Source organism: Dermacentor andersoni, chromosome 1 (genome assembly GCF_023375885.2).
Source record: "Dermacentor andersoni chromosome 1, qqDerAnde1_hic_scaffold, whole genome shotgun sequence".
NCBI classification, from domain to species: domain Eukaryota; kingdom Metazoa; phylum Arthropoda; class Arachnida; order Ixodida; family Ixodidae; genus Dermacentor; species Dermacentor andersoni.
In genome coordinates, this window is record NC_092814.1 from 226,794,699 (window position 1) to 226,814,047 (window position 19,349).

Here is a 19,349-nt window from a genome sequence, read left to right on the forward strand (position 1 = left end):
TAAAGCATACGGCGCGCAGCGACGATTTTATCGCCCTTGGACTTTATACAGAACCTCACGGCGATGGTGACAGCAGAATTACTCCTGGAGTGTCCAAATAATTGCTATCGCAGTAAAGGAGAGAGAAAGAACGAAAGAAAACCTGCGCGGAACAGAGAAACATAGCACTTTCCTTATAATCCTAAGATAGAAACCGAAAGAAACAGTCTTCGAGTGCACACAGACATGCCCACTCGACTCCTCTCTAGCTATTTACTCAGCACTCCGCTTCGCTTGTTTACACTCTGCTCGCTCTCGAACAGAATATCGTGACCTAGGGTGCGATTTTGTAGCAATTCTATTACTTTTTCCATGCCTTTTGCCGCCATCACTGAGCAGCCATTGGTCGAAAATGACCGGGCCGCGCCCATTTTGTCTGTCAATCACGCGACGTCAGGAACCCGCAAAAACTGTAATCGTCATCGTGACGTTGAGGCACTCATTATGCGGAGCAAAAGGCACGGATTTTTGGAACGGCCTGAGGCAGGGTCGTTTCCGAAGGCATGAAAAAAATGGCCGCCCCTCTGATCGCTATGGCCGTGGCTCTTCGCCGTCGCCGGCGTGAACAGGGAGAGCCAGACGACGCGTTTGACATGCCGGATGACCATTTTCGACGGCGTTTTCGCCTCTCGAAGGGAACGGTGCGGTTGTTGTGCGAGGAACTGGCGGGGGAACTAGAAGCTGAGCGAGCGACGGGACTGTCGGTGGAGCGGAAAGTGTTGTGTGCGCTGCGCTTCTTTGCTACCGGGAGCTTCCAAGCGTCCGTTGGGAGCGAGGAGACGATCCGTGTGTCGCAGTCGACGGTGAGCGAGTGCGTGCGACGTGTGGCAGAGGCTGTCGTGAACGCAGGGGCCCGCAACAAGTGGGTCCATTTTCCAAAGACAGCCGAGGAAAAGGCAGCCGTGAAGGAGGGTTTCCTTCGGCGCGGCGTTATCCCCGGCGTCATCGGATGCGTAGACGGCAGCCTCATAGCCATCATCGCACCCAAGGGTGAGCGCAAGGCTGTGTTCATGTGCCGCAAGGGATACTACGCCCTCAACTGCATGTTCGTAAGTAAAACTCACGTTTTCTGCGATCCTTTTTGAAAGTTACGTTGCTCTTGCCAACGGGCACTTTCTCTGGTTTACGTTTTACCTCAGATCTGCGACGCGGACATGAAAATCTTGGCCTTGGACCCTATGCGACCGGGGTCGGACCACGACGCTTTTGTCTGGCGGACGACATGGTTGCGCCGGCGGTTCCAAGCGGGGCGCATCGTGAATGCCGGGGAATACCTCCTCGGTGAGAAAAAAACATTTTTTTTTGGCGCAGTCACGCTTCAGCAGCGCAGAACGCCGTGTCCGCTCCAACCCAAACTTTTAACCAAACCACAAGAACATCAGTAATTCCGGAGTAAAAAAAGAAAATTAAGACATTGACTGCCACCATTGGCAATGTTCGAAGTGTTAAGTTACAAGCACATTATGTGTCTGCGAGGAGCTGACGAAAGCAACACGTATTAGTGCTTTCTGCACCCAGTGACTGCCAGAAGCAGAAGAAATGAACACACATTACTGCTACTACTGTCATTGATAGCACCAACAAGTGTTGATTTCTTGTTTGTGGCAGGCACCGCGTACACTTGTAAATTGGTTAAGAGTTTGTGACGGGTATGGACATGCTCAACTCATGCTTTTACTTGGGACTTGCAACCCTGAAGTCTACCTTTGTTGAATGATGCTGTAGCTTTCCTCAGTTGACAACTTGCCTCTCGTCAGCGGAGTACTCAATGTACTATTTCCATCTTTGTGCAGGTGACAGTGGCTACCCCTTGGAGCCGTGGCTCCTGACCCCGGTTCCTGGCCATCCTCCAGTGCACACAGCCGAGGGGCAGTACAACACAGCACATGCCGCCATGCGTTCCGTAGTGGAGAGGTGCATTGGGCTCTTAAAGAGCCGTTTCCGCTGTCTTCAGCGATATCGCACCCTCCTCTACGAGCCGGAACGTGCAGCCAACATTGTCGCGGCATGTGCTGTGTTGCACAACCTTCGCCTTTCTGAAGGCGACGAGTCAGGCGATGACAGTGATGACGACAGCAGCAGCAGCAGTAGTAGTAGTGAGCTTGACAATAACGGCGACCCCACGCCACACAGTCTGCCCCGTAACACGGGCTCTAGAATGCACTACTTGAGAGGGCGGGCTGTTCGCGACAATGTCATTGGCATGTTTGGCACAACCCGTGCGCAGCACATGCGTTATTTGAGGAGCGTGCGGCGGCAGCTGCGACGTCAACAGCAGCGTCAGCATCGTTAGGTGCATGCACACAGTTTTAAGTAATTGCATTGTGCATTTCATGCTGTGAAATTGCAGATACATTTCCCGTGCTAAGTTGTAGTTGATGTCTGCGTAATGCAAAGCATTCATGATTTGTTGAGAAATGTAAAAGTTGTTAAAAAAATTAAATTATGGGGTTTTACGTGCCAAAACCACTTTCCGATTATGAGGCACGCCGTAGTGGAGGGCTCCGGAAATTTCGACCACCTGGGGTTCTTTGACGTGCACCTAAATCTAAGTACACGGGTGTTTTCGAAATGCGGCCGGGATTCAATCCCTCGTGCTCAGCAGCCTAACACCATAGCCACTGAGCAACCACGGTGGGTACATAAAAGTTGTGTAGTGAAGGGTTATGTAAAGCCTGCACTTATAGTAAGTAAAACAGTATCGTTAGAGGTGACACATGAGATTGAAAGCAAGCTAAAAATAAGTGCATATTCAAAGTGTCTGCCACAATTTGCTTGTTGCTGCTGTCGTCATCTAGATGCATGTAGCCTGATTCTTACTCGTATCCCCTTACGCATTGATGGACATAAGCGCCTGTCTCCTCACTTTCTACTAGCACAGAGAAGCTCACAGAAGCCAAGATGTACAGTGCACGTCACACCTTCCGCTCCATGGAACGTGCTGTTGCACGCGCAGCTTCTAGGTCCTCCACCATTTTGTCTCGCAACAACGGCAAAGTTCCTTTCGAGTGACGAAAATGCCGTCCAACTGGTCATCCGACATGTCAAACGCTGTGGCTCCCGCGAAGTGTGTGCACGCACGAGCAGTTGACAGATTTCAACAAAGTGACCTCACTTGTATATAGCAGAACTCAGCAATGTTAAACAGTAATATTTGTACAGTGCAAGCTAGCACTAGAAATGTGGTTGCGATGTGTAAATAAAAGCACTAGAGGAAAACTGCACCTTTCTGTATTTCAGCCTTCAACATACACTTGTTTATGTACACATCACATGCGACAGTCTCTACATTGAAGAAGTGTGAGAATCATGAGTACTCAGTAGTAGAGACATTATGCAACATATCACAGACATGTTGGAATAAATATCGGATCACATTGTTCTTGCATCATAATATATCACAGGTAACGGCATGCATCGTTTAAGAAAACTGTTGTACACTGCACAAGTACACAGTAATAACAACTGGCTTAAACTGCACCAGCAACAGAAATGAGCAGGTGCTTAAATCACATGCCAACCGAATATTTATCACAGCGAAATGTATAGGTACATCACTACATGTGAAAGGAACATGCTGTTGTGGTGCTCAAAGTGAAAGAGCCATAGCACCATATTATGATATTCAGTAAGACAAACTGCATAAATATTACACACAAATTGCACCACAAGGGCTAAAATACAATGTATCACAACCTGAAAGATTACTGAATGACAACAAATTGTTTGATAATGAGACAGATGTGCAAGAAAAGAGACATTCCAGCTCAGTACGTAGTGACACAAACAAATATGCATATGCAACAAACAAAAAATAAACATTACAAATGAAAAGAAGGAGCATAGGCAAGGAATTTTCATAACTTTTTTCTTTTTTACTGTGTATATTGACAGGTTGCTTTCGACATTATAGTAAGGCCTGAAAATTTCACCATTCGATGACAAGGATTAAATTGTAGAACACTTGCAGTGTGGCGTCGTGCTTAAATTGACATGACAATAACTAGGCACCTCAAAATTGCAGTGCCACAGTCGGAATGCCCACACACACCAGGCCTACAGGCACTTTTGCAGGTGAGCCTGATGGTGTGCACGCTCTTATGGCTGAAGTAAACCTTGAAGAAAAAATTCATGCTGCAACGGCTATGCTACTTATGGTTGCATTAAAGGGTGACTTCAGCAATTATTTATTTGCAAACTAGCAATATTTGCCCTTCATATCATTAATACATCAGCAAATTTTAAGATAAGTTACAAATTCCTTGCCTATGCTACCTTTAATTATGTGGGGCCTGAGAGGGGGGAGGGGCTTGGCTGCCACCATGCCCCAGTGCAGCCAGCAGCAGCTGAAGCAGGCGCTCGTTGGTCTCGTGCGACCGACGCGCCACTTCGAGGCGTTGCCGCTGCACTTCGAGGCGCTGAGACTCCACTTCCCGCATTGCCGCCACCTCCTCCCCGAGGTGCCGCAGGCTCTCCATGTGGGCCTCGTGGTGCTGCCGCAGGCTCTGCAGGTGGGCCTCGTGGTGCTGTTAGCAAAGATGTGTAATTAGTTTAATTACAGAAGCTCAGTAACAGGGCCTTTGTGTGTTGCATTCATCCCCATTTGCAGGCTATTGTCTTGTCATTGTATATTCAAACACTGGAAATATCTTTCTGGCCCATCAAACTTGTGCCGTCGCATTCCATTAAGAAGTGTTACATTGCTATACCTGCTTCCTTGAATTCAACGCCACTTTTTTCTTTTTGCCACATAATTGCGTAGATATTTACACATGTTATATCACGCGAATGTGTACAAGATATCACCACAGGACTACACGTATACATTATGCTTGTTCACTGATTAATATAATTTTTAGAGAGGTCATATGCTCATCAATTTCATACGCAGAAAAATATACATCTGTGGCCTTGCACATACCTGCCGGTTTTGTTCCAGCAGTTGTTGGCGGAAGCGAGTGTCCTCTTGAACTCTGGCTTCCTCCAACTGGCTCTGGCGAACGTATGCGGCAGTAGCCGTCATCACAGCACCATCAAGTTCCTGCTGCCTGGGCTGTCTACGGGGTGCCCGTGGCTCTCGAGGGGTAGGCTGCGGCACCTGGGGGGTAGGCTGTGGCACCTGCGGGGTTGGCTGCGGCACCTGCGGGGTTGGCTGCGGCACCTGCGGGGTTGGCTGCGGCACCTGCGGGGTTGGCTGCGGCACCTGCGGGGTTGGCTGCGGCACCTGCGGGGTTGGCTGCGGCACCTGGGTGGTAGGCCGCGGCACCTGGGTGGTAGGCCGCAGCACCTGGGGGGTAGGCTGCAGCACCTGGGGCGTAGGCCGCAGCACCTGGGGCGTAGCCGGTGGCTCTTCATGCAAGGCAAAAGCAAAGACTGCTCATTCACTGTTATCCGACCTACACAGATTGATTGTCCTAACCAGTCACTTTGAAATGTCATTATAGCTGCATAGCTACAATAATGATACACAAAACAGGTAGTTAGAGCAAAAGATGCCACAGAAAGTTGCTGGTAGCAGTAACCCATAAGAAGCACAAGGAATCTCTATTACAACATCAAGTCATTTGTAGTCTTGCATTTCTCCTTCATGAATGAGAGCTGGATGTTGGACACAAAGGTAATAACAGCAGAGTGACGTACTTTACTTCATAGCAAGATCATACAGCAACTGCAAACAACAATGCTACTACAAAAGCTAGGTCACTGCCTTACGTGTAAGGCCACTTGGCCCAGCAACAGCTGCAGGGCCCGACACCACGAAAGCAGTTGTCGCTGGTAGATTTCTGCGGGAACCGCTGGGCCCTGCAGCTTCCTCTGAACTTGCCTCGTCCTGCAATCAGAGTAGTGTTCAGACATTGCGAGCAGTGTGTGCAATGCGCATCATGTACACAAGTTGCTGCTCAGAGTACATAACCTATATTGTCACTTGCACAAAAAAAAGGGCTTAAAAATTTTGCAATATTGTGTTCCAATGTAATGCTGAAAATTTGTGAGGTCACAGCAGGTCACACAAACAACACTTTTTTAAATCCAATGTACGCACCTCGCTATCGGGGAAGTACTCAGGGGGGGAAACAAGGACCCCTCCTGTCCTCATAAGGACGTCGAGGACGCGGCCGTCCACGCCACCCACTTTGCCACCTCCAGTAGCCCTGCAAACACGGCAACAACGACAACGTGGAACTACGTTACTGTCAGCATCATTAGAAGCTCACCTCTTCTCGCTCGCGGCCCTGGCCGCTTCTTTTTTCGCTTTATGGGCCATCTTGGCCCAATGGTTCCGCCAACGGCTGGTGGCCTTTACGGCTGGCCCCTGTGCGTTAAGCACCGCCGCCACCTCCTCCCACAGTTCGTTTTTTCGAGCAGCAGTCATACGTGGCGAGAACTCTGTAGAAGCTCTCGCCAGGTATGGGTGCTGCTCGATGAACTGCACGAGAATAGCCGCCTGCTCTTTGGACACCCGCGGCCCTTTTGCTGCCATTTTCTCTTTGTCAAATTGGGAATTTCAGCCGGCCCGCAGCACAGTAAGAAATTTAGAGGCAAACATTCTGTCTAAGCTAAGCGCCTGCATAAAGTGCTCACTACGACTTATTTCTGCCTTTTTATACCACTAATGTAAAAAAAGGTGAAGTCACTACTCACATTTAATGTTGTAGCAGCTTCTTTCTCGGAGCGTATCAGTGCAGGAAGTATTACCGATGCAGCGATAACTTTAAGGAAGCTATCGTTATGTCATGGCGGTGCCCTATGGAAAATGCCTTGACAGTTCTCGATCCACTATGTTGCAAAGTTTCACCTCGGGGGCTACGGATAATTCTTCTTGGCTCTTCCTAAAGAAGAAATTATCACACGTCAGACATGCAGCGAAAACCACACGACAATGCAAGCACTACACGAGCAATAATTACTCACCTCAATCAGTATCTGACGGGGGCGGGGCCGCAATTACGGGCACGCAAGGGGCTGTCAGCTGTTCAGACAGACACGCTAGGGGCTGTCAGCTGTTCACAGGTAAACAAAGGCTGCCATTTTGCTTGCGCTCAACGGCATGGATTGGATGCACATCCGACTACTATGTGGCTACGACTTCAAAAATAGAGCACTTGCGTTTGCATTTCTTTGGACTGCGGCAGCTTTTGCGTTGTACTGTAACAAAATGAATTTGCTTTACGCAGCATGGAAGTCCGCTTTTATTAAGTGCCGTTTTACAAAACAAATTTGCTATACAGTCCCGGAAAAAGAGAAGAGAATACGAAAGAAACATCCGGCCAATGAAGGGAGCTTCTGATTGGACGATCCAAGAAAACGTCGTGCCTACGTACACACAATTTCCAAAATCGGTGACGTCACGCGAGAAGGCATTGGCATGAAAAAAGTCATTTCTACAAAATCGCACCCCTAGTGGCGCCGCTTTCTCTTTTGCGACACCTCTGCCAATGCACTGGGAGACTTGCGAAAGTAGCAGGCAGACATTAAGATTGCAGTGGCTTCATTTCTCTCGGAGCGGCGCCGTCTGCTATCGAGTAGGGCGTACAGTCGGTGTCAAAAGTTGACGGACCGCGGGATCTGAGAAAAAAGCTGAATAATGGGAACGCAGCCTGGTACTGGCATTTCCAGCCTATACGAATAACATGGTGTAAGGCTTTACTGTCGACGCGCTCAATACAGGACGGAAATTGAACGCACAGTACTTGCATGGGGGGGGGGGGGGGGGGGGGGGCGTCTGCCTGAGGATCGGGCACATTTGCTGCCATCTTGAGATATTCTGGGGTTTTTCGCGCGACAATCCCGATATGGTTATGAGGCATGCCGTAGGGGGGGGACTCCGGAATAATTTGGACCGCCTGCTGTTCTTTAACGTACACGCAATGCACGGTACACAAGCGTTTTTGCATGTCGCCCCCCATCGAAATGCGGCCTCCGTGGCCGAGGTTTGATCCCGCGCCCTCGGGCTTAAACGCCAAAGCCACTGCGCCGCCACGGCGAGTGGTTTTTCCTCTTTCCTTGTCACCACTCAGTTTCGGTCCGTCCTACATGAGTACACGCCGAGGTTCATTCATTCATTCATTCATTCATTCATTCATTCATTCATTCATTCATTCACGAGGACGCTCTTCTTCGCGGCCAGCCATCTTTCGTGGCGGGGCCCAAAAGAGGTGCGTTGTGTAGGAGTTGGAGGAAATACCACCGCTAGCGCCAGTTGTCGGAGTCGAGGACGGACTTCGGGATGAAAAACTTGGGAAGGTTTATTTTACATTATTTACAGTGAGACGTCAATGAACAGTCGTACAGTCATTACGGGCCGGCAGCAACTCGGACGCTGCGGCCCGCGGCAAGAAGTTCGAGAGAGGTGAATCCGGGAGTGCTCTGGAATCCTCTGCTGCTCCCGGTCTGCGTCTTTTAAACCCTTCGATCTCTGGAAGGCGCGTCATGTTCGGCCAATGGGAGAGCCCGCTCAGATGACGCCACCTTCGGCCAATGGTAGGCATCCGTGCGGTGGTGTCACACCCGGCGGCTCCCCGCGGTGTTGCCTTGCTGTGGTGCAATGCTCTCTTCAAAGGCGGCCGGTGAGGCGACGCTTGGGCCCCAATTGTCCGAGGGCCCACCTACTCCCAACAGTGCCGGGCTATCCCCTCGCTTTCTGGAAGAGTCAAGCAGTGAATAGCTACCGGCGGCGTACGAACTTGTTTGCACGTGAACTTGTGGCCTTCAACTTGTTTGCTCGAGCGCTCCTCTAGAATGTGCTTTCCGTGTTTCTGCGCTTCTCAATTAGTTGTGCTGCGATTCGATGTGGTCTGGGGGAACTCGAAGTAGGCGCAGGAAACAGCTCCATATCTAACAGTTGTCACTTCTTGATCCGAGTTCCTCCAATATTTTAATCTGAGTTCCTTCAAGTACGACTCTACTGTCGCCATGCAACTCCTTCTATACTCGAGAACGTTTCTTACCTATACGCAACCACGACGGTCTTGAAACCTTGTCACCGCTGACTTCGCCGTACGTTTTACATGAGGAGCTTCGTCCACCCTTCTCTTCCATTTTGCTGCCAGTACACCAGCCTTTCTATCGTTTAGCTCTTTCGAGGGTCGGTCCGTTCTGTACACTACGCGAAACCTGTTTCGTTCCCTTCAACAATGTCAGCTTGCTAAAGTGCTCCACAGGAAAATAATGACACTATTTCTTTTTTGGCGCACTATTTTGTTCGCCAAAGCTTGTACTTGGTGAGGCAGCCGATGACGACCACTATCAGCAGACACGAGACACACCAAATCGCAGGGAGCTAAGCAAAGAAAGCTCAATTGGTTTTAGAAGTATAGAGAGAGGCTATATTTCAATAACAACAAAAAAGGAGCTTTTTCTTTTTTTTTTTTTCTTTTTCTAGCCGGAGGTTTGTTTGCGCAAGTTCACTCGCTTATAGATATAGAAAATGAAACTTCTGCACAGACTTGGGAAAGCAGAGGGGGGGGGGGGGGGGTAACACGGCTGCTCCCTGCTGTTGTATGCATATTTCCTTTTCTTTCTGCAGCGGCGCACAGCCGTCCTGGGCTCTTTCAGCTCTCGACGCGTCGATACGTAGGGCGCGCCTCGAATCTTACATCATCACACAACCTCCGTAATTCCTTCGGCCACCTGAACAAAAGTTTGTATTCGTTTATTACCCGCACAAACTGGGAACTTTGAAAAGTAAAACAACGCTCTAAACATAAAAAAAACATATATACAGGATGTCCCAACTATTATGCACCAAGATTTAGAAGTATGCAAATTCGACGTAAGTGGACAGAACCAAGGTAATGTTCTTTGCCGTCGCATAATTAGTCTTAATTAATTAATAAATCTACAAAATAGTATATTTCGATGAAAAGTGTCAATGAGAAAAATGTAGAGCAGCATGAAAAACTCCCGATACAGCTTTCTGTTGCTCGATTCGTGCTACATAAGAAAATCACCGCCCAGGCACTCCGTACAGATGGTTAACCAGTGAAGCTGAAACGTGCAGCCCCGGTGCTTATCACTGGTTTAATCCAGCCGGTTCATTAAACGACGGCTTGGTAGGCTGCCGGATCCTCGGTACGCAGTTGCTGCTTGCGCTCGGCTGCACGACCCTGTTCTTGTGCCCGGGCTTCAGCATCGGCACAGTGTAGACGAGCTCGTTCCCGGTTCTGCTCGCGGCGTTGCTGATCGAAAGCTGCCTGCTCCTCAGGAGTACGTATGACGCGTGGCCTACCCCTTTCCGAGCCGGAAAAGAACTGCGCGCGCACTCGGCTGCGACGGAGAGCAATGACGTCACTACTGGCGCAGCCAATCGCGCGCCTCTCTTTCTCTTTTTTTTTTCGCGCATGCGCGTGGGGTTGCGCCGGTGGAGTTTTCGGCGTACAGGTGACAGAAAGACGGACAGATGAATCGGCTAGCCACATACAGATTCGCTGTAAAAATCTTTTTCCGAGCGAAAAAGAAGCCCGCAAATTCACGCAAGACTACCGCGTGACTGGCCGTTCTAGGCACTTTGCGTGTATTAGCGGGCTCAGGCCAGTAAACGAAATGGATCACACCAGTGCACAAGAAAAGCTTGTCATCTGTGGTCGGGTCAGGATGGAAACTGCAAGTTATTGTTATATTTTTGCTGCAGTAGAAATTGCTATAGGCTAAGCAGGACACCAACATTGTAATGAACTCAGCGCAATGCTTAGGAAAACCTAGTACTAACGTCAGCCCTATAGAGGCATTTGACAAAGTGCAAGGCCAGCTTAAATTTGGCATGTTGCAGTGGTTATTGCTGAACCTACGCACGGCCAATGTTGCCGCCAGCAGGCGCCTTGTATAGGACTAACATTCAGCCAGTAATACACCCAACGTCAGGCCAATACTGATCCACTGTAGGAGCCAGTGCTGGCACAGCATTGTATTTACGATTTATAGGCATTTTGCACCAAACATCCACATCCATGTTTTACTTATGACCATTCATTCTCGCGCTTTACTTACTACATTTGTTCTTATGCCAAGCCAACGGAAAATACAGCTTTTGTCATAACGGAAGAAAACCGCGCTTAACAAAAAAGTTACCCCAAATCAATTACAATGTCTCTTGTACAACCTGCCGTTTTTGTTTTAAATCAGTAAATGCAAAGACACCTCATTGTGAACATTTCACAAGAGACAATTTATTTAGAGCATTTAGAAAATTTACCAGACCACTGATCCAACAGTCCACGGATTAAGTGGACCAGGGAAGGAAATACAGGACTAATCTTAGCAGGGGCGATTCTCCTGGTTTGACTTGGCGGTCCCTTTGCAGTCACTAGTCCACTTGAATCTTGCAGCTAGCTAGCATTGCGTCAGACATGTCAGTCCACGATATCCACTCCTTGCTCCTGAAGACCGTCTGCAACAGATTCAAAATCAGAGGATTCGAATTTGTTACAAGTTTCTTCATTGCGGAGAGCATACTATGTGAAAATGGTCGAGCTGACATCACTTTGGAACACTCAGCCCACCGCAGCATAAAAAAATTATCCATGCAGCTCATAATTAACGTTTTAAATCAAGGAAGTCGATTGATACAGGTAAAGAATTCATTAGCATGTATACACTCATGGGGACAAGAAGGAACAAAAAATGCTGGACAGCGAAGCTGTCTTGACACCAGTGCTTTTTTTTATTGTCTGTACTGAAATACGCAACAATATTCTAAATACTTCGCAGTTGATGGATGGTCCGTTTTTGTTATCAATTTCAGTAATCTTAGTTCCAATTTCAATAACCACAGGAGGCGCAAGCTGTTCGTTTTGAATGACATTCAAAGTAACTTATAACGCATAATACCTTCCTGAAGGTGATGCGCAGTGTGGTGTCTGGTATTCAAAATGCAGATATTCATGAAGTAACGCCGAGCAATCAATTTAAACAAAGAGCTGAATTAGCTGAAGAAATGAATGCTTACTCTGTAAATCTACCCACTAGCTCTCACTCTCCGGTGGCGATAAATGGGATCGGCAGAAATTCGACGACATTATATATGGATCCCCACAATGGAGAATGAAATGCTAAAATATAGTAAAATAATGAGAATGAAATCGCGCACTTCCTTTTGTCCTTCGTCCGGGTTGCGCTGCCCACCTCTAGGAAAATGAAATACCGTATGTGCACGATTCTACCGCGCCACACATTGTAACGCGCAGTTATGTAATCGCCGAAATATTTAAGTAATAACAATGATAACTTGGTGGCGATTCTACCGCGCACATCAAGTAACCAAACCTGAGTCGACGCGCACCGTGTTGAAACGATATTATGGAATACACAAGAGAGAGAGAGAGAGAAGAATACAGGAAGGCAGGGATGTTAACCAGTCAATAGTCTGGTTGGCTACCCTACACTTGGGGATGGGAAAAGGGGAAGAGAACGAAGGGAGAGAGAAGGTGTAGATACGTGTACGGACAGCACTTGAGTTAAAGTCGCTCGAGCAAACCAGAAGTTCTGAGAAAACACAAAAGTGCCTTCACTGCCTTCTGAGTCGATGATCGGTCGGGACGGTGCTCTAATATTGTCTGTTCACTCAGAGGACGATCATCTAGTTTCCTCAATGTGTTGGACAAAGACTGTCTTTGTGCTTGAAATTGAGGACACTGGCACAATAAGTGGTCAATGTTCTCCTCGCATCCGCAAACATCATGGTATACTTGCCTGGAGCCGGGTTTCCGATGATGGAATACACAAAGGCACACAGACACGCGCACAGCTGAATCTTAGTGACCAGCCGCTATTGAAGACCGACGGCACCTCCTTTCCGCTGTCTACCGACCACAGAAAGTCATCCTCAGTTCTACCTAATGCATTAGAAATGCCACACTTATGGAGGCTCGCGCAACCATCGTCTGCGGGAGCGCATGGCACGCACCATGGAGACGCTCTGCAATGTCTCCGAGCCTCTATTTCTTCAGACGACCCGTTTGATGGCCGTGTGGCTAGCTAGCTTGCATTGAGCTTATTTTTTTTCCTTTTTATGTTGAGTAGAATCAGTTACGATTGTGACGCGCTTGCAAATTTGAACACACCTTTCATTTAAAGAAAGTGCACGTTAGAATCGTGAAGATACGGTATATAACGTGCATAAATCTTATAAGAAAAGTCTAACGTGTGATATTGACAACCTTCAAACCGGGCCAGTACAGTACGTTCTTGACATCATATTGCCACAGCTTATGCATATTTATAATCTTGGTCTCTCGACATAGACAAGAACGGCACCGAGAGCGGCGCTGCTGCGCCGGCGTTGAGAGCGCCGCATGCGAAGCAAAATTCTATTAGCGGGTGGTACCCCTCTCCCATCTCTCGTTCGCGCCGCCTTGATTGCCTCCTGCACTGCGCGTGTTTTGGCATGTTTCGCGCCGCGCGCGGTGCGTGCCTACGTGTGTGCGCGTGGAGATTTCGTTCGAAGGGCGGTGTACAGTCTGTTTCACATTTAGGGGAAAACTCGCAGCGCATTGCATCGCGATGCGGCGAGCGCTTGAGTCCGGCGGCGGCAGCAGCTCGCGCAGGTGCTCGAGGGGCGGGATCTTGAACGGCGTCGCCTGCTACGGCGGCGCGCGCTGGCCGCATTGTCGGGAAACGTTCTACTATCAGTTGCAGGGCGCCGATCTCATCGCTACGGCGTGAAATGAGCCGGTATTCTTTACTATGCGTTGTGCGACGCCAACTAGAAGAGCGCGCAGTCACTCTCTTGGAGTGGCCGCCTGAATCCCCGGGCGCCAACATCATTTAACATGTCTGGGGCTCGTTGAAAGTATCGCTGGCGCACCGTCCCCTCTATCGGTCGCCCGAGGATAGGCTTCGATACACCATCGTCACTGACTGAGACGTGCTGCGAATGAACACATCCCTGATCAAGTCATTCTGCACTTCACTGCTTTCCAGGATGAGCGCTGTCATCGCTGCCGCTGGGGACATGACGAGATACTAACTGAAGTTCCGAGCGTGACGTGTCCAATTCCCCGCCGGCGGGCAGAGTCTGTCTGGTGTAGCGAATAATTGTCGAGAAAAACCATTTCCAGCTCATTGTCTGAACCTAAAACATTCATTTAATCGTATCCGTTTGTTTCATCGTGTTCGACTCCCATAGTTATCATTGTTGAGTGCTTTGTTTTCCTTTCGAGTCAAACAAAGACTGAACACGTTGCGCGCACATCTTGGTGCGTCTTGTTGCTGCTTATTACGGTAGCACACACAGTGAAGAAATATACGTACACTGCCCCTGACAGTAGCACGCTTCCCGACAATGCGGCCAGCGTGCGCCGCCGTAGCAGACGACGCAGATCACGACTCCGCCCCTCGAGCGTCTGCGCCAGCTCGAGCTGCTGCCACCGCACGACTGCATTGCTTGCCGCATCGCGATGCAATACGTTCCCAGTTTTCCCCTAAGTGTGAAACACACTGTACACGCCTCTATTTGTCTTTAAGAAGATCGGTAGGCTTGACGATTATTTTTATGGCTGCAATGCGGCGAAAGGGCAGCGTCTGCTTAACCATGTAAGTGACGCTGAGCAGGTGATTGGAAACGACATCGTATGTACCGCCGGAAAAATAGTCAGCACATACGATGCGGCACATACATACGGCACATACGAGCTAAAGTCATTTTTGCAGTTTCTCACAATATGTTTGCTACAAATCCGTGTTGTCTCTGATGGCGACAACGGTCTTCCATCGACACTGTACGGAAATAAACAAAATATATCGCTGCATAGCACAAGTACGACATGCGCACACAACTTTAACTACTGCGTCCCCTACAATTTGGAATAGAAGCAGCAATGTAGACAGCTTGGCCATTTTTTAACAGAGCTCAAGAGACGGTAGTTGAAAGTATTAGTAATCATTCCTGCTTCAGCAATGCCGGCGCGACCAAGACGCGGGCCGCGTATCGTCCAGTAACTCGATGGATCGGTGCAGTGGTGAAGCGGGAATGAACTCCGGTCATGTTCAATGCATCTTGCAGATATTCAATTTCTCGGCACGCGTGAACTTCGGCCACTGCTAGCGCATACAACAGAAGTGGTTTCCATTCTTGGGCAGAGCACACATAAACGAAACACGAGAAAGAAGACAGGACAAGCGCTCGTCGAACAAAAGTTTTTATATGAATAAAGGGATTATGTACCGAGTAATTATTAAATTCACGTGGGTTACATATAAAAACCGTCATACACTCAGGAGTGATCAATGAACGAGCTCGCTTCGTTTGCCAGTTGTTTACTTCGCTCGGCGCACCGCAGTAATCCATGTGTGTCGTCTGCTTTTTTCGTACCATTTTCTTGTGAATCGGCAGAATTTCACTGGTGGCATCAACCATTTCGTGTTTACATTGCTGTGGTGACAGTTAACAACACTATAATAATTTCCGGTCATCCGAAGAGGCGCCGTCGCAAACAAGAGACGTTTCGCGCGCAGCGCGAACTGAACACGGGCGCGACCGCTAGGGAAGCGGCGGCGGAAACCTACACCCGTTGGAGATGAAATCGTTCCGCCAGGGGAGAAACGAGCGCTGGCGTCTAGGATGAAACTTGGCGTGCTGTCGTCTATGTGTTTTTCCGAAGAAAATCCAAATAACAAGCGCTATTACGATATGTGAAGGTGGATAAAAAACAACTTATCAAATTACAGACCGATCTCCGTACTGCACGTGTTCTCCAAAAGCTTACAGAGAGCAATTTACGCTGGAATAAATGTGTTTGCAAACGAGTGCAATTTAATTAGCCCTACCCACTTCGTATTCAGAGAAGGGAGGTCGACGGAACTTGCCGTTGTCATACAAAAAGAAATCATTCTAAATGCCTTCAATGAAAAGCGCCTGATAGCTGGTATATACGTTGACTACTCGAACGCATTTAACCGTCTGAACCATCTCACATTTACTAAAAAACTTGAGCTATATGGAATTAGAGGCACGTTGCTCGCGCTTATAACATCCTACCTGCAACATAGAATGCAATGCGTTCGCATTCAGGTCAATTTAGGGTATACATACAAAGCAGTTACATCAGGTGCCCCCAAGGGAGCGCACTTGAACCGCTAACATTTATCTTCTATATAAATGACATTACACAAATTAACTACGCCGCACAGTACATAAGTACACCAGGCAGCAAAAGTTTACGGACCCCGGGATCTCAGAAAACGTTCAATTCCCAGGCAGCTTGTAGTAGTAGCCAGTAAAACTGTATACGACAATGTTAGGATATTCTAGTCGAGGCCCGAAATGCAAATACCAGGCTGCGTTGTGAGATTGCGGAGATATTAAGCTTTTTTTCACATTTCATGATCCGTAATATTTTGTGGCCGGGTGTACAAAACCTATGCAGATGATACAACCATATTTTTTCGCAGTAATTATTATGAAACCGTCCAAAGTAATATAATGAAGCTCTCCGCAGTTTACGCAAGTCGAACGCAATGAATTCTCTTGAAATTAACATAGCTAGACCAAAAGCTATTTTCTTCACACCTCGAAAATCTCCTGCAGCACCCACTCTGAACCTTCTCTTGGGAATTCACGTATAGAAATTGTTGACTCATTGAAGTCACATGGAGTATTTCTTCAAAAGCGTGTGTCTTGGGACATCCATGTGAACCACGTTGTTACGCGGATAGCAAAGGCAGTAGGCATTCTGGCGAAATTCTAGTTTCACTTACCTGCAGCTGTTAAACTGCATATTTATAACGCACAATTTTTCCCCATTTAAGTTATTGCTGTCCAGTCTGGGGCACAACCACGTTGGCGAACTTGAACCAGCTGCTTATATTACAAAAGAAAGCCCTTGCGTGCGTTGAAAAAAAACTATGCACATGAAACCCATATTTTCAAATACAAGCTCGTGTCTGTACATAAACTGTACCCATTAAATCTAGCCAGGAAGTATAAATACAATTGAGATGGTCTTTTACGTACATTTTCAGAGTTAACGCCACTCACAAGGTCTTATAATTCATGCAGTGACGACATCTGTAAAATGCACTTTACACGTACGCCTCACGTTAACAAAACAAATCCTTCGTCACACGCTTCCAAAGCTGCCAAATAAACTTCATCAATACGGAATTAATTTAGAAATTACTGGGAACTGTGCAACTAAGGCATTCTTGAATTTCTTTTGCGTGAGAACTACACGTTATACGTGAAATTATGTTCCAGATGTTTGAATTGTTAGAATTGTATAAAGGAATGATATATCTTATTCTCATGATTACACGAGTGATTCATCATTATACAATCTGTACAAATATTTTGCAAGTATTTCAGCACTTTCACTGTATGTCATGTAAACGGGGTCTCCAAGCCTCTCAAGTGCATTGATCCATTTTTATTCGAGCCCTCGTCTTCCACAAATACTTGAGGATGGAATAAAGTTTGTTGATTGATTGATCGATCGATCGATCGATCGATCGATTGATTGATTGATTGATTGATTGATTGATTGATTGATTGATTGATTGATTGATTGATTGATTGATTGATTGATTGAAGGTAGCAAAAAGACATAGCAAAAGTCATGGTCATATGATATGTCTATTTTAAATTTCCAGTGAACATAGATTTATAATGCACGACATTACAACCGCCAAACACAAAATGTCATCTTGACCGCTTCAAATCGACACAACAAAGCAGTGCAGGGCCACATGGAATTGTGGCACTAACAAAGCTTCAGTCGCGAAAATTGTGAGACCTTGCTTCTATATAACACTCTTATACGCACTAATCATGGGATACAAACGATGAGAAAAAGTGCCTGAGGCGCTGCGCAAATTTTATCGAGGCATTCGTATCGCGACAATTAGTTCCTCAAAACAGTCGGTTTGGAAAGATACAATATTTGTGCGCCGATTTCTAAGGCACGTCATTTGGTGCCCTATAACATCCTATGACATTCAGTGATTCGAGGCACAGAACAAATGCACTCACCTCTTAAAATCTATAGCTACTTGTATTTCTGAGCTAATCCCACATCGAAGATGGCGGCCGCCACCATTAGGTACTCCAGTTATTTTTTTTCTGTGTGTGTGTGTGTGCCTATATGTGCTTATGCCTAGCTCTCATAAAAAGTGCTGGCACAAAGAAAGGTAGAACGGAGGTCAACTTGACAATTTGCTAATCCACAGGGGCAAAAGGGGGTTCAGGGTTGCAGAGAAAGAAAGAGGAGAGGGCGGGATGCACTAGCAGCGCGAACGCGTTCGCTGCCCATCACGCCTACAATCTGTCACTGAGGCCAATCGATTTCAAAAAGTGTTGCAATGCCCGCGTCGCTCTCTAAACCTCCGGCGTGTGGGACCACAGTTCAAGATTCTGTGTCTCTGAAGATGCACGGTATATGAGCTAGGCATGTTGTGCAGCCCAGGGCTGCACAACATGCGGCCCATCGGGTTGCCTGTGCCCCGCGAGCAGATTTCTAGCGGCCCGTGGTTGTGGCAGGGCTGGGCAAAGATACTTTGCGATTGTATCATGATACGATACAAGATACTCGGGCAACAAGTATTTGAGATACAGATATAAGATACTACCACAATTATTGTGTCCGATACGATACTTTCAATTTGTTATCTTAAAATACTTCAATACAATAACAAATTTCTTATTATAGATCTATATGATCTAGCAGCAAACGCATATGCACAAAAATGTTTGCTTGGAAATGTCTAAACTCCGCCCAACCTTGTTTTATTTGAATCAACTGTCTGGTAGAATCTCAAAATTTTTGTCTTTCTTATGCAAAGTATATTGTCATTTCGAAACAGTGTGTGAATTAAAGGCACTAGATGCAAGGCAACCCCACTCTTGCTTTCTTCAGACTTCGTAACAAAGCCCCACGCAAGAGAAACTTCGATAAAGACAATTTATAGCGGCATCGTAACTTGCGCGAAAGACGCCGCACGCATCGGCGTACGCAGCACAGTACGGTTGTTACGAGCAAGTGTCATGGCACCGACGCAACTAAAAAAAAATCAAGAAAAGGTATGCTGGGCGCAGACCTTCGCGCGCTTGTTTTTGACGAGACGGCGCGAGCGCCACCACGTGACTCTGCTCCACCAATAAGGGCGCGCAGACCTCATCACCTGCTCTCGCAGGAGGGCTCTAGTGGAACTATAAAAAAAATGTCGTTGCCTTTAGTTTTATTCAGGCAGCTTAGTGGCAGCAATATTAGCTTGAGAAGTGGAGTTCAACCAACGTTTATAGTTTCGCACGGTGATGTTGCGATAGCCAGTATCTTGTATCTTCAGATGCACGATACATTCTTTAATATATCGCAAATACA

The 19,349-nt window shown here is 47.4% G+C and overlaps 2 protein-coding genes and 1 long non-coding RNA gene across 5 annotated transcripts in view; 1 reads left to right on the forward strand and 2 right to left on the reverse strand.

Moving 5' to 3' along the window:
• Nucleotides 1-321: 321 nt before the first annotated feature.
• Nucleotides 322-3,258, forward strand: LOC129380970 (putative nuclease HARBI1). Its single transcript, XM_055063317.2, has 3 exons — nt 322-1,088; nt 1,179-1,320; nt 1,833-3,258. Exons 1-3 carry the CDS (start codon nt 543-545, stop codon nt 2,330-2,332), a joined length of 1,188 nt encoding a protein of 395 aa, XP_054919292.1. The 5' UTR covers nt 322-542; the 3' UTR covers nt 2,333-3,258.
• On the reverse strand, nt 3,254-7,432 carry LOC129380971 (uncharacterized). Of its 3 annotated transcripts, XM_055063320.2 has the most exons (6): nt 6,952-7,432; nt 6,682-6,869; nt 6,083-6,191; nt 5,752-5,869; nt 4,961-5,388; nt 3,254-4,565 (listed from the first exon to the last, which is right to left on the reverse strand). In XM_055063320.2, coding segments are annotated over exons 2-6 (906 nt in total). In that variant the 5' UTR covers nt 6,684-6,869; nt 6,952-7,432; the 3' UTR covers nt 3,254-4,316. The 3 variants fall into 3 exon arrangements, with proteins under 3 accessions (XP_054919295.2, XP_054919294.2, XP_054919293.2); XM_055063319.2 differs by having other exon boundaries at nt 6,682-7,432; XM_055063318.2 differs by lacking the exons at nt 6,682-6,869; nt 6,952-7,432 and adding an exon at nt 6,255-6,674.
• Nucleotides 7,433-11,208: 3,776 nt separating this feature from the next.
• The window catches only part of LOC129380973 (uncharacterized), a 90,182-nt gene continuing 82,041 nt past the window's right edge, over nt 11,209-19,349 (reverse strand). The window contains exon 3 of the long non-coding RNA XR_008609204.1: nt 11,209-11,425. This is a non-coding gene — a long non-coding RNA (uncharacterized lncRNA). The remainder of the gene's footprint in view (nt 11,426-19,349) is intronic.